General features: G+C 45.5%; 1 protein-coding gene across 1 annotated transcript in view; it reads right to left on the bottom strand.

Moving 5' to 3' along the window:
* Positions 1–15,928, bottom strand: part of LOC126162132 (glutamate receptor ionotropic, kainate 2-like) — a 267,360-nt gene that overhangs the window by 42,238 nt on the left and 209,194 nt on the right. Inside the window, exon 15 of the mRNA XM_049918426.1 lies at positions 4,099–4,330. Coding sequence (XP_049774383.1) covers positions 4,099–4,330 — 232 coding nt within the window. The remainder of the gene's footprint in view (positions 1–4,098; positions 4,331–15,928) is intronic.

Raw genomic sequence — 15,928 nt, 5'->3', positions numbered from 1 at the left:
TCACAGTGAACGAATTGTCACGCTACATTGGGATAGGGGAAGGAAGTGTTTGCAGAATACTGAAAGTGTTGGCGTTAAAAAAGGGTTGTGCCAGGTGGGTTCCCAGGATGGTGACAGTGGCTCACAAAGAAACAAGAAAAACTGTATGCAGCGAACTTTTGAAACAGTATGAGAATGGTGGAGATGAATTTCTTGGAATAACTGTGACAGGTGATGAAACATGGCTCCATCATTTTTCACCAGAGATGAAGAGGCAATCAATGGAGTGGCATCATGCAAATTCACCCAATAAAAAAAAAATCAAAACCACACCTTCTGCTGGAAAAGTTATGGCTACGGTGTTTTTCGATTCCGAAGGACTCTTGCTTGTGGACATCGGCCAAGTGGAACCACCATAAATTCTGATGCATATGTGACGACACTTAAGAAACTTCAAGCTCGACTGAGTCGTGTTCGACCACATCGGCAAAAGTAGTATGTTTTGCTGTTGCACGACAATGCACAGCTACATGTCAGTCAAAACACCATGGAAGCGATCACAAAACTCGGATGGACAACACTGAAACACCCGCCTCACAGTCCTGACCTGGCTCCATGTGACTATCATCTCTTTGGGAAACTGAAAGACTCTCTTCGTGGAACAAGGTTTGCAGATGATGACTCCCTTGCGCACGCTGCCAAACTGTGGCTCCAACGGGTTGGTCCAGAATTTTACTGAGCGGGTATACAGGCGCTGGTTCCAAGATGGCGTAAGGCAGTTGAGAGGGATGGAAATTGTGTGGAGAAATGAAAATATTGTTCCTAAAGGATGTATCTACACACTGTAAAACATGTAGAATAAAAGATGGATTAAAAAAATAGTGTGCATTTCTTTTGGAGTGACCCTCGTATCTGAATGGGACGGAAATCTGTAGGCTAACAAATGATGCGATTCCGGACAAATTGGATGATTTATTCAAGAGAGAGAGCTTCACCATCCGAGCAAGTAAATAATGCGTTGGTCCATCTCTGGTCCTTATGAAAGCAGTTATGCTGCTTGGCATTGATTGATAGAGGTGTTGGATGTCCTCCCGAGAGATATCGCGCCAAATTCTGTCCAATTGGCGTGTTAGATCGTTAAAAGCCTGAGATGGTTGGAAGGTATTGCCTATAATAATCCAAACGTTCTCAGTTGGGAAGCGGTCTGGCGACCTTGCTGACCAAGGTAGTGTTTGCCAAGCACAAAGAGAAGCAGTAGAAACTGTTGCCGTGTGCGGGCGGGCATTATCTTGCCATGAAGGGCAACAAAAAGGAGAGAGGAGTATCGTTGACGTACCGCCATGCTGTAAAGGTGTCGCTGATGACAACCAGAGAGGTCCTGTTACGAAACGAAATAGCAGCCCAGACTATAACTCCTGGTTGACGGGCCGAATGGAAGGTTGGTGGTATCCCACTGGTGTCCAGGGCGTCTCCAGACACGTCTTCACTGGTCATCAGGACTCATTAGAAGAAGGACTCATCACTGAAAGTCTTAATCCAGTCAATGAGATTCTAGGCCGACGACGTGTCTGGAGGCGCCCCAAATAGTGGTGGGATATGAACATGTTTGTATGGATTAACGTTCCTAAAGTGATGACGAACAGTTACTTTCTGACATCGACTGGTCCTTACTAACAGATTTCTCGCCATACTGGGAACATACTGGTCATTGGCCTATGCAACAAGAATTGCAGCAAATACTTTATTTAAAATAAATATCATCTTCTCGAAAACGAAAGATGAAAAAAATTTGCAAGTAGCTAGATGCGAACCCACGACCTTTCACAAGGCTGTCGACTACGCTACGGTTTTGACACACTAAAGCGCCTGAGTTATATGGTATACATTCTATAACGGCTGTATCTGCAAATGTTATTAATCGGTATTTAGCTATGATAAACTGTACCAAAAAGATGGGCTTTTGATATATCATCAACGTGACACAGAAATGAAACGCCATACTTTCATAGCACCCTTGTTACAATAGTAAAATCATGAATATGGGAAGCTTTTAACTACCGGTATGTAGTTTCAATTATTATAACAAATGGCACCTAAAACGATGCGTTTTCGAGACATCCTAAATGTTCTGATGGCTTGAAACAGCCTGTATTCATATCACCTACTCTATAATAAAAAACCAAATACAGAGTTAATTGTAAACAATATGGCGCCTTCTAAGCTATGCTAGTGACATAAAATCGATGTCGCGTCTAATTGGTCACATTCCTCTTGACGCGACGGAAGTCTAACAGCTAGATTCTTCATCCCAGGCTTCACAATGTAGTGGAATGTCGAATTCCATCCCGTGATGTCAGTAGCTGCTCGTCCACGTACGTTTTCACGTCCTGTGAGATGGTTCAAATGGCTCTGAACACTATGCCACTTAACTTCTGAGGTCATCAGAACTACTTAAACCTAAATAACTTAAGGACATCACACGCATCCATTCCCGAGGCATGATTCGAACCTGCGACCGTAGCGGTTGCGCGGTTCCAGACTGTAGCGGCCAGAACCGCTCGGCCAAATCGGCTGGCTGTCCTGTGAGAGTACGGCTTTAGTGAAAACGGTACGAAAACAGGGAAGCAGTTCATGAGATGAGCCTGAACATACGGACAGAAACCGCGTCTGTGGACTTCAACTTCTAATATTTATTGAAGAAGGCCGTGCGGTTCTAGGCGCTACAGTCTGGAGCCGAGCGACCGCTACGGTCGCAGGTTCGAATCATGCCTCGGGCATGGATGTGTGTGATGTCCTTAGGTTAGTTAGGTCTAATTAGTTCTAAGTTCTAGGCGACTGATGACCTCAGAAGTTAAGTCGCATAGTCCTCAGAGCCAACAGAAAACGACAATAGGTCGGACGAGAGCGACAATGGTGTCTCGGAGCGAGCGGAGAACTGCCGCAGGTAGCAGCCAAGATGAAACGAACGCTCTCGATCATGCAGCAACAGGGCACGCTGCGAGAGACGTCGTAATAATGAAAGTGAAGACAACTGACGCGATGGCAGCCACTCGCATCGTCCTGCAAATGGACGGTGGGGCAGCGGCGCAAAAACAGATAAACGCAGAGGAAAAATGTAGTGTATAATCTGCATGGATGGTTTCAAGGAGATGAAATTCACTGCTAGATGGTGGTGGCAGATGCTTCGACTTTGTCTGCTATCGCCCCTATTGAAAATACTGGTAAGACTGGACGGAAGTCTCCAGAGGATAAAATGGTGGAGCCAGTCATAGAGCTATTGTTGTTCCGCAAATCTCGCATTGTTCTGTGTAACGCCCCTACAGATATTTTATGAGACATCGGAACCTCATCCCAAATAATGAACGTGCAGTTTTGGATCAGTTTACCAGTACTGTACTACTTTGCTCTGAAACGTTACAGACGCTGAAGGAGTCGTCAGCATAAAATTTCAGGTGAAGATTGAACGTAGAATGAACAGTTCATAAAGGAACTGTGATACTTGCTCCTGCCCGGCAGTCTCATCCAGCGGCTAAGTCCCGTTCAAGGTCACCCACCTAGCGTGCAACCAAGAGCGGCACGGCCACTAAAACAAAATGTGAATACCTTTTTTGAATAAAAAAGGGAGGCAGATGAGGAAAAGAGATAAGGAAAGAAGAGAATACACTTTATTGTCTATAATAAATCATACAATCACCGATTGCCACTAGATGGCGGAGACATCGTTTTCACAGCGACAGGGGACTTTTAATTCATCGTGGTTCAGTCAGTTAGCACGAAATATTGGTAAATTATATGCACAAACCTTCCTCGTAAATCAGTGTACCTATTAGTGAAACACCGTCAAAAGCCCCACATTACTTTCGTAGACTGGACCGAACATGTAGACAGCAGCGATCAAGGGACTTCAGCTTATGTATGTAGCGACAGACGAAGAAGAATAAGAAGACAGATAAATGTAGAAGACGTTACTACTACTGACATTGTGCGATTGCGCTGAAATGGTAATCATTCACCCAGGCATTTAGTAATGGCAGTTTGACATTTGTTGCATGCCACCTTTGTGGTACAGCATTTTTAATTGCGAGCAATGCATGTGACGTAACACCCGTTGCCGCTCACCTCTGGGCAGCGCTATGCCGTAGCCTTTGGAGTCGAGCAGTCCGCCAACTTTGCGCAGGTCGCAGTTGAGCGCTGTCTGGTACTCGATGCTGGTGGACTCCATGAAGAAGGCGTAGTTGCCCTTTTCTTTCTTCACTCGCTCCACGCCCTCCTGGTTGTCCGCGGTGAACACGTCGGGTCGCGCTTGCTTCATCACTAGCCACATCCGCTGGTACAGGGAATCGTTGGAATTCTGCGAAAAAGGGGTTTCTTTACAATGCTCGAATGGTAATTACTGCCTTACACACAAGATTCTTGCCATATACTGTTACATAATAAATACTAAAAACAGACACAGATGAAAAGTATGAGACGCGTTCAATAAATAATGCAACAATTTTTTGTTCTCGGCCAGTTACGATAGAAAAATGCGGAATTTGTTGTGGGACATCGTGGAATATTCCCGTTTCAGCTCCAAAAGTTTCATGAAGATCCGATAGGTGACAGCGCTATACGTAGCCTTCAAACTGGCATCTGTGCGTACCGAGCAGTGCGCTGCCATGATGTTTCTTTTAGCGGCAAACCAGAGCATCGCAGACATTCATAGGCGTTTGCAGGATGTGTACGGAGACCCGATAGTGAACAAAAGCACGATGAGTCACTGCGCGAGGCGTCTGTCATCATTGCAACGAGATTCCACAAACCTGTCCAGTCTCCTGTATGCCGGTCGGCCGCACACAGTTGGGATTCCTGCAATATTGAACGTGCGGACACTCTCATTCGAAAGTGATCGACGGATCACAATCAAACGCCTCGCTGAACAACTGGAAGTCTCTGTTGGTAGTGGCGACAAACTCTTCCACCAGTTGGGATACTCAAAGGCGTGTGCGTGCTGGGTTCCTCGCTGCCTAGCACAAGACCATAAGAAGCAACGAGTTTGGTCCAATGAGGGATACTCTCCATGGAAGCAGTACGGGGTTAATGGAAAGGTTACTGATGCAGCAAGAGATTGGCTCCGACGTCGACCAGCAGAGTGGTACAATGCGGGCGAAAAGGCCCTCCCTACGGTGGCGTAAGGTTGTAGTGTTGAAAAATTGGATTTTGTAGCCAAAAGAACGTGAAAAAAATATGGTGTGTTGGAATCCTAGATAAAACCAAACCGCTTTCAGAAAAAGCCCTTCGTACATGATAATGGAATCAAAAACATTCCCATAAACACGGGTTCGCTAAACCAGCTGTTTGTGAGACAATTGCGAATTTGTGATTACGAGCACCCACTGACTTCAGTACGGAATATTGTCCTAGTTAGTACAAGTGTATTGGAAGTGACGTATCTGTCTTGGCCTGTATTGGCGAGTTAGCTGTCATGTTACATCAGCACCATCATACGTGTATCGTATTTCCCAACATCACTCAAGGTACAAAAATGGCTCAAAGCACTATGGGACTTAACATCTGAGGTCATCAGTTCCCTAGACTTAGAACTATTTAAACCTAAGGACATCTGTTGTGCCGGCCTTGTTCACCAGCTGTAGAGTTCTCATTACATCAGGATGGTGGCCACCATCCCCGTTGACTCCCCGCTGCTCCGCCGGGAGCCGCAGGCCGGCCCCGCTGCTGCTTCTTCCTCGGCTGACGTAGCTGGGAATGCGGCGGCAACGACCGCGCCCGTTCTGGCATCCGAAGCTGTCGCCCTTGACTTGTAAATCTTCGGCGTGTGTCGGGAGACGAGAAGACTACCCACGGTAGCGACCCGAAGAGTGGCCCGCCCTGACTGGCTGCGGACCCTGAGTCGGCCTCAGAGGGTCGAACCAACGACTCGTCGTGGACTGGGACGCTATCACCCCATCTGCTCTGCATGCAGCCTGGCGATGTGACACGCCTCGCCATCCAGGAGAGACGCCACACCTGAATGAACCTCGTTAGAAAACAAGACCTATTTATACTCGGCTGCGCACCTCTGTTTTGCTAACGCATCGTTCCGAGTCACGTACGCCCCACACCCCGGTTCTACATCTACATCTACATCTACATTTATACTCCGCAAGCCACCCAACGGTGTGTGGTGGAGGGCACTTTACGTGCAACTGTCATTACCTCCCTTTCCTGTTCCAGTCGCGTATGGTTCGCGGGAAGAACGACTGTCTGAAAGCCTCCGTGCGCGCTCTAATCTCTCTAATTTTACATTCGTGATCTCCTCGGGAGGTATAAGTAGGGGGAAGCAATATATTCGATACCTCATCCAGAAACGCACCCTCTCGAAATCTGGCGAGCAAGCTACACCGCGATGCAGAGCGCCTCTCTTGCAGAGTCTGCCACTTGAGTTTGTTAAACATCTCCGTAACGCTATCACGGTTACCAAACAACCCTGTGACGAAACGCGCCGCTCTTCTTTAGATCTTCTCTATCTCCTCCGTCAACCCGATCTGGTACGGATCCCACACTGATCCGCAATACTCAAGTATAGGTCGAACGAGTGTTTTGTAAGCCACCTCCTTTGTTGATGGACTACATTTTCTAAGGACTCTCCCAATGAATCTGAACCTGGTACCCGCCTTACCAACAATTAATTTTATATGATCATTCCATTTCAAATCGTTCCGCACGCATACTCCCAGATATTTTACAGAAGTAACTGCTACCAGTTCTGCTATCATATAATCATACAATAAAGGATCCTTCTTTCTATGTATTCGCAATACATTACATTTGTCTATGTTAAGGGTCAGTTGCCACTCCCTGCACCAAGTGCCTATCCGCTGCAGATCTTCCTGCATTTCGCTACAATTTTCTAATGCTGCAACTTCTCTGTATATTACAGCATCATCCGCGAAAAGCCGCATGGAACTTCCGACACTATCTACTCGGTCATTTATATATATTGTAAAAAGCAATGGTCCCATAACACTCCACTGTGGCACGCCAGAGGTTACTTTAACGTCTGTAGACATCTTTCCATTGATAACAACATGCTATGTTCTGTTTGCTAAAAACTCTTCAATCCAGCCACACAGCTGGTCTGATATTCCGTAGGCTCTTACTTTGTTTATCAGGCGATAGTGCGGAACTGTATCGAACGCCTTCCGGAAGTCAAGGAAAATAGCATCTACCTGGGAGCCTGTATCTAATATTTTCTGGGTCTCATGAACAAATAAAGCGAGTTGGGTCTCACACGATCGCTGTTGCCGGAATCCATGTTGATTCTGGGTTTCCAAAAACGACATGATACTCGAGCAAAAAACATGTTCTAAAATTCTACGCACCAGTGGGCTCCTTCTTCCTGTGGCTTGCGACATGCGAACCGCTGCATTTACTCTTTTCAGCGATTTGACGGCCCTGTGGCCTCCATTCCACTTCGCAACCGCTGGTCAGCGTAACTTACTGCAATCCGGCTCGCACCTAGCTGTAACTTGTGCTCAGAATATCGCACAGAACTAACTTTCCCTATCTTAAACAGTAGTGCCGCTACACCGGACATTCAGTGTTGTTTTGTGACTCACGAACAGCAATTGGGTTTAAACCAGATTTGAGCGCTGTTAGATGGGCACGTAATCGTAATGTTTACATTAGAAATACTGTTGTACCAAATTATATACTGAAGCCAGTGGCGGCTGGTAATCACACATTTGCCAGTATTTACTGCAGCTTATTTACCTTTGCTGTAATACACTGAAAGCCGCGTCTCTTCTCGCTATTAATTATTATACATCCTACGTACAGTGATAAGCGCGCGACTTATCAGAAACTGAACAGGTGGAGTCTTGGGGAAGAGAAGCCGCACTGCTGCTATCTTTCTACCAGGGCCAGGAAGGCAGGAAAAAGGAAGGCGCCAGGTTAACTGATTCTTTCTTTCTGATTAAAAGTGATAGAAACTCTGTTCTTCTGCATGAGAACGGCTTACACGTATGTAAAAGTAATATGATGCCCGAATCTTCCCCGAAAGTACTCTCTCGAAATTTTAATAGTGAACCTGTCTGCGGTGCACAACGCCTCTCTTCCAGTGTCTACAACTGCAGTTTTTTTGAGCAAGTCTGTAAAGCTCTGGCGCCGATTAAACAATACCATGACGATACGCGTCGTGCTTCGTTGGACCTTCTTTATCTTTTTATCAGTCTCCTACCTCGTAACGGTCCCAGATTAGCGAGCAGTACTCAAGAATCGGTCGAGCAAGCGCTCTGCAAACCACTTCTATCGTGCATGAATGACATTTGCTGAAGATCCTTCCTGTGAAACTCTGTCTGACATCTCCTTTTCCTGCTATTTGTTTTCTGTAGTCGTCGCTCTGGATAGGACCCTCTGCAAGCCTCTTCGTTCCTGAATAACTGTTGCAATCTACATCAACTTCAACTTGCTTATTGTAGGCAAACCTCAGTCCCCCTCTGCAGTTTTAACCTCCACACTGTCTTCTATTACTGAATTAATTATCCATTGATGCATTAGGATGTGTCTTATTGACGTGTCCCATCTTAGTCAAGTTGTGGTACAGTTTCCCCTAAGGCGATCTAGTACCTACTCCTTAGTTATTTGATCTTTCCATCTAATCTTAAACATTCTTCTACAGCACCACATTTCAAAAGCTTATGTACTTTCAGATAAATACACTCCTGGAAATTGAAATAAGAACACCGTGAATTCATTGTCCCAGGAAGGGGAAACTTTATTGACACATTCCTGGGGTCAGATACATCACATGATCACACTGACAGAACCCCAGGCACATAGACACAGGCAACAGAGCATGCACAATGTCGGCACTAGTACAGTGTATATCCATCTTTCGCAGCAATGCAGGCTGCTATTCTCCCATGGAGACGATCGTAGAGATGCTGGATGTAGTCCTGTGGAACGGCTTGCCATGCCATTTCCACCTGGCGCCTCAGTTGGACCAGCGTTCGTGCTGGACGTGCAGACCGCGTGAGACGACGCTTCATCCAGTCCCAAACATGCTCAATGGGGGACAGATCCGGAGATCTTGCTGGCCAGGGTAGTTGACTTACACCTTCTAGAGCACGTTGGGTGGCACGGTATACATGCGGACGTGCATTGTCCTGTTGGAACAGCAAGTTCCCTTGTCGGTCTAGGAATGGTAGAACGATGGGTTCGATGACGGTTTGGATGTACCGTGCACTATTCAGTGTCCCCTCGACGATCACCAGTGGTGTACGGCCAGTGTAGGAGATCGCTCCCCACACCATGATGCCGGGTGTTGGCCCTGTGTGCCTCGGTCGTATGCAGTCCTGATTGTGGCGCTCACCTGCACGGCGCCAAACACGCATACGACCATCATTGGCACCAAGGCAGAAGCGACTCTCATCGCTGAAGACGACACGTCTCCATTCGTCCCACCATTCACGCCTGTCGCGACACCACTGGAGGCGGGCTGTACGATGTTGGGGCGTGAGCGGAAGACGGCCTAACGGTGTGCGGGACCGTAGCCCAGCTTCATGGAGACGGTTGCGAATGGTCCTCGCCGGTAACCCAGGAGCAACAGTGTCCCTAATTTGCTGGGAAGTGTCGGTGCGGTCCCCTACGGCACTGCGTAGGATCCTACGGTCTTGGCGTGCATCCGTGCGTCGCTGCGGTCCGGTCCCAGGTCGACGGGCACGTGCACCTTCCGCCGACCACTGGCGACAACATCGATGTACTGTGGAGACCTCACGCCCCACGTGTTGAGCAATTCGGCGGTACGTCCACCCGGCCTCCCGCATGCCCACTATACGCCCTCGCTCAAAGTCCGTCAACTGCACATACGGTTCACGTCCACGCTGTCGCGGCATGCTACCAGTGTTAAAGACTGCGATGGAGCTCCGTATGCCACGGCAAACTGGCTGACACTGACGGCGGCGGTGCACAAATGCTGCGCAGCTAGCGCCATTCGACGGCCAACACCGCGGTTCCTGGTGTGTCCGCTGTGCCGTGCGTGTGATCATTGCTTGTACAGCCCTCTCGCAGTGTCCGGAGCAAGTATGGTGGGTCTGACACACCGGTGTCAATGTGTTCTTTTTTCCATTTCCAGGAGTGTACTTTCAGGAAAGACTTACTAACATTTATATTTGCATTAGATGTTAAATATCTACCTTTATCGGAAACGCTGTTCTTGTTTTTTGCAAGTCTGCATGTTGTATCTTCTTTGCTTCTGCCATTATCTGCTATTTTTCTCTGCAAGTTGCAATACTACTTCCAAAATTCATCTCCTAATCCCAGTTCGTCGGCATCACCAGAGGTATTTCGACTACTTTCCACTAACCTTGTCTCACTTTTGTTGAGGTACATAGTATAACTTCTTTTCAGCACACTATCCATTTCGTTTAACTGATCTTCCAGATCCACTGCTTCTCTTCTCCCTTAAATTTTTTACTTCCCTTTCGAAATTTCCCTTTGGTTTACTTTAATGCTTCCTGAGTGTACACATTACCAGCTCCAGATCTACGATATTTCAGAACCAGAGCAAAAAATACTAGATAATGGCGCTCCCCGCCCTACCCCGCCCCTCCCCTCAAACGTTTGAGATAAGACGTCAAAGATTTAAAAAAAATTGATTTTTCAAAAATATGTTCACTTTGTAGCACACGTCTTTCTGAAGAGTTTGACATATAAAAAATATATGTTCTAGAAAATGTAAGACATGTTATTTGGTCTGAAGTGTGACAAAGTGCAGTGCCACATCTCTTCACACAGCATTCTTCTATCGCTCGTCACTGTATTTCGCTCTTTGAAATTCAACCATCTATATTTTTTAATGGAAGCCATCAAACCTCTATTCAGGACAGTGGAAATTAAAATGTCGTGTGACGCCTCTCCTGCTCCCACTCGGCAGGTTAGACATTCTATCACACTTAAAAAAAATCTCACAAAAATACGGGGTGGGATTATTTGTAATCCGGATAGTAAGAACTCTTCAGAAAATTTTCTCTATTGTATAACATAAAATACAGCAAACATAAAACCAGTAAAGAAAAGAAACAAACACAACAGTACACGTTTCTTCAATCTTAAGGTCCCAGCATTTTTTACTCTCTAATCTTGCTACAGCGTTACACGGCATGCTTTCCTTTTTGCGAAAGAATCTATTACCTCATCAAAGACTGTCAAACGTTTCACCAGTTGCGACATAGTAGCGAAATGAACAGTGATCCAATACTGTCAAATGTTTTTTTATTCCAGGCTTTGATCACAATATAAAGTTACGTCGTGATCAACGTTGTCAAACGTTATGCTGCATGAAAAATCAAAATATCGCTGTCTAATACTGAATAAGGTGTTAATATGGATATTATCTAATAATGGTGTGGTTCCGCGATTTGATTTCGTTTATTTTGTCACCGTCTGCTAGATAAAACGAAATAGGTGTTTCTATAATATTGCAACAATTGTATCGCACGACAAATAAGTGAGACTGTTTTGGCACAAAGGCTCATTTTATCTACCTCATTTACATAAATAACAAGACGGAATATGATTCACGACGTACCGATATCAAATGTCGGTTAGGCCCACTACAATCAAAAAGTTTTATGTTAGGAAATAGTTTCACATTTCATTCATATGCTCCAGTTTGTCAAGAGATCGAAAAGCAGTTGTACGAAATTTTTATATAAATTTGGAATCGTCATAATCTTCCACATAATTTGTGTGACGACTCCGTTTCTTCTCCTTCTTGGTTCTAACAAACGATCATATCGTCCTAATTTGTAACTATGCCTGCCATTGTCAAAACGTAATCTCGAGTTAACTTCACTAAAACCTGCCAGAATCACCGGTTGAGTTATCCTGCGTTTATTCTCCGGTTAGGCGTTATTACGTGTTCGTACAACGCGTTATCCGCGCTATTCCGAGAATAAAACTTGGCGGCTTCTAACCGGGAATGTATAAGTGGTCCTAATTAGTGTAGCGAGCTGCCAAAAATTTTCTGTCAATTTCATTTTCTTGGATACACCGAGAAGATAATATATAATCTTTCTTACCTGTTATTCCTGTTAGTCGTTTATTTCCTCTATGATAGTCAGAATCTAATACACACATCAAAAGAAAGTTTTGCATCTCTCAGTTCCGAGAGTTCCGGAACCTGTACAGAAAACTGGAACAGATCAACATAAACATCATTTCTGCCCTTTTTATTGCTCACTGAAAACCACAAATTGCATGTTGTACCACCATCTGGTGGTCCAGATTGCTCTACATACCGGTACTTCTAATACCTCTTGCATTGATGCATGCATGTATTCGTCGTGGCTTACTATCAACAAATTAATTAAGACACTGTTGGTCCAGATTGTCCCACTCCTCAATGGCGATATGGCTTAGATCCCTCAGAGTGGTTGGTGGGTCACGTCGTCCATAAACAGCCCTTTTCAATCTATCGCAGGCATATTTGATAGGGTTCATCTCTGGAGAACATGCTGGCCACTCTAGTCGAGCGATGTCGTTATCCTGAAGGAAGTCATTCACAAGATGTGCACGTGGGGGGCGCGATTTGTCGTCCATGAAGACGAATGCCTCGCCAATATGCTGCCAATATGGTTGCACTATCGGTCGGAGGAAGGCATTCACGTATCGTACTGCCGTTACGGCGCCTTCCATGACCACCAGCGTCGTACGTCGGCCTCACATGCCACCCAAAACATCAGGGAACCTCCACCTTGCTGCACTCGCTGGACAGTGTGTCTAAGGCATTCAGCCTGACCGGGTTGCCCCAAAACATGTCTCCGATGATTGTCTGGTTGAAGGTATGTGCGACGCTCATCGGTGAAGAGAACATGATGCCAATTCTGAGCGGTCCATTCGGCATGCTGTTGGGCCCGTCTGTACCGCGCTGCATGGTGTCGTGGTTGCCAAGATAGACCTCGCCATGGACGTCGGGAGTGAAGTTGCGCATCATGCAACCTATCGCGCACAGTTTGAGTCGTAACATGACGTCCTGTGGCTGCACGAGAAGCATTATTCAACATTGTGGCGTTGCTGTCAGGGTTCCACCGAGCCGTAATCCTTAGGTAGCGGTCATCCGCTGTAGTAGTAGCCTTTGGGCGGCCTGAGCGAGTTGCGTGGGTTGAGTGACACCTCTGAACAATCAAAGGGACTGTGTCTGTGATACAATATCCACAATCAATGTCTATCTTCTGGTGTTGTGGGAGCTGGGGTGATGCAAAACTTTTTTTGATGTATGTTTTACAAGCAGTACAAGGAGAAGAATATTGCAGAAAGTCAACAGTTTTCGTTGCAATAAACTCATTTTACATGGTGGTCCACGTTCACATTTTCGCGGAATTTCTCTAACTGTAGTTTCCACTTCAACCATGTAAAAGAATATTTCGACATTGCAGACTTACATCTGACTCAGAGGCCTTACACTTGTATTGTATTGTATGGAACTGGGGACCTAGAAACGACGATGAGGTTTCTTCCACGCCGTAGATCGCAGTGGTTCACAGCCCCACAACATCCTACAGCAGTCCACTCACTCCACCGCTGCCCCACACCGAACCCAGGGTTATTGTGCGGTTCGGTCCCCAGTGGAGCCCCCCCCCCCCCCCTCCCCCGGGACTGTCTCACACTAGACGACTAGACGAGTGTAACTCCAATGTGTGCGTGGTTGACTAATAATTAACTATGGTGTAAGCGTACGTGGAGAAAGTATTTGCGCAGCAATCGCCGACATAGTGTAACTGAGGCAGAATAAGGGGAACCAGCCCGCATTCGCCGAGGCATATGGAAAAGCGCCTTAAAAACCATCTACAGACTGGACCTCGACACTAATCTGCTGCCCTGGGCCGGCACGCCTTCCCTCCCGAAAGTACTGCGTTAGACCGCACGGCTAGCAGGGCTGGCGGCTTTACACAAATTCTAACTCTGTGAAACGCCAGTTTCAGTAAACTGACGTGGCGAAGACTGTTTACCATTGCTCTTTCTCACCGGAAAATACGCCATTGACTTACTGGGCTCTATAACTATACTGCAACAGTAATTTAGTGTGTTAGCAATGCATACGAATTGCAGAATTATAAGTGTATTCCTAAGCTAAACTGGCGCTGCATAATTTCAGGCCCCAGGTACTGTAACTTCATACCGATATCAACAGTGTAAGCGTACTGCCAACTTCGTTGTTCATTTGATTTGATTTTGTAATCATTGAAATAATTCACATGACCTCCCAACATGAGGGGTTTAATTTTGTTCCTCCATTCCTTCTGGGAAATAAGTTTTTTGCCAAGCAAGCTTTTTTCCTTCTCGAAATGCGGCAAAATGCAGCCAGTAATTGCTTCACTAACAGCTATTTAGTGCTGTTCAGATTTCTTTTAACCTAGGCGTAGGTGAAGGAATTTAGTTTAATCTTAAAACTTCTTAAGCAGAATAAATAAAGCTTATTATCTAGGTAGTCTTCACAGTCTGGGCCAAGTCGGCCTCTTTATCTCATAGCACTGGATTATAGTTTGACTGCAACGTATCACACGTTGTGTTCCTGTAGATGTGGAAATAATTAGTTGAAATAGAGTTTAAAGTGTGAGAGTATGGTACTGTTAAAAATAAAAAACAATTATCAACAGAAGGTTGCATTCATCCTCAAACTGATGTGTATTTAGAATGGGGAAATCAGGAGAGACCGATTGTCCTCGCCTTACTCCAGTCAGCATTGGAGCCATATATACAAATTTTTACAGTACTATGAATAACTTGAACGTTACAATTGACGTTGTCCTCCTGAACTAACAATTATTTGTTTACGACGAACTGAAATTTGTAAAAGCCGATAATAAGAGGTTACAAACTCAATGCTTTACCAACTTCACAATCCTCCCACTTGTATGAAGCGCTGTTACAGAGACTTCTGTGGAGTGTGTAAGGTAAAACAGTTGCAAAAAAAAAAAGACAGCTGGAGCAACATGAGCTGCATCAGAAAGTGAATCTAAATTTTATCTTTAGTCTCTGAAAACGATGTCATTATTACTAGGTATGATGTTTAGAGACAAAATACATTTCGCGATACTCTAAGCAATATACATAAGGAACTAATTTATTAAATATTTTTTCAAACACGTAATCGGGAATGAATTTGACTTGTGAGGCGAAGGAAGTACTCTAAACTTTGCTTCGCAGTTCGTTTCCTCCTGGCTTGTCAGCAGGTCCTTACTTGAGAAATGTCACAGCTAAAAGAATTTGATAAACGTCACATTCTTGCCCTTTGTGAAGATGGATACTGTATCAGCATATCTCCCGTGCCCTTGGATACAAAATATCTGCCGGCCTCAGTGGCCGAGCGGTTCTAGGCGCTTCAGTCTGGAACCGCGCGACCGCTACGGTCGCAAGTTCGAACTCTGCCTCGGACATGGATGTGTGTGATGTCGTTAGGTTAGTTAGGTTTAAGTAGTTCTAAGTTGTAGGGGACTGATGACCTCAGATGTTAAGTCCCATAGTGCTCAGAGCCATTTGAACAAAAGATCTGCGACACATCTCTAGGTGAAGAATATGGTAGAGGAGGGCCACGTCAAACGTCATCGTTGCCCTGGGCGTCCACGGACGGACACGGGGGGGCCAAGACAATAATATACCCCACTTCTTTGATGAACAGAAAATAGGAACATCCTCCAGATAAGTGTGAGCAGGTCGACCATTCGTCACTGTCTCAACGAGAAAGAAGGTATGGATGAAAATTAATGGTTAAGGAAATGTTCAAGAAGCAACATGAGACTGCCAGATTAAACTTCACACTGGCGTACTGAAGGAAAAAAATCTTACGTACAGGGAGCAAGTTATATTTACGGTGGAGAAGGTGTTTTCTACTGTACCAGATATTTCAGTCCACGTATATCGACCAAGTGGAGCGAGATTCGACAGCAAATATGTCCATCAGAGGCAA

The sequence above is a fragment of the Schistocerca cancellata genome, chromosome 2 (assembly GCF_023864275.1).
Source record: "Schistocerca cancellata isolate TAMUIC-IGC-003103 chromosome 2, iqSchCanc2.1, whole genome shotgun sequence".
NCBI lineage: Eukaryota > Metazoa > Arthropoda > Insecta > Orthoptera > Acrididae > Schistocerca > Schistocerca cancellata.
This window is presented reverse-complemented; position numbering and strand designations above follow the sequence as displayed.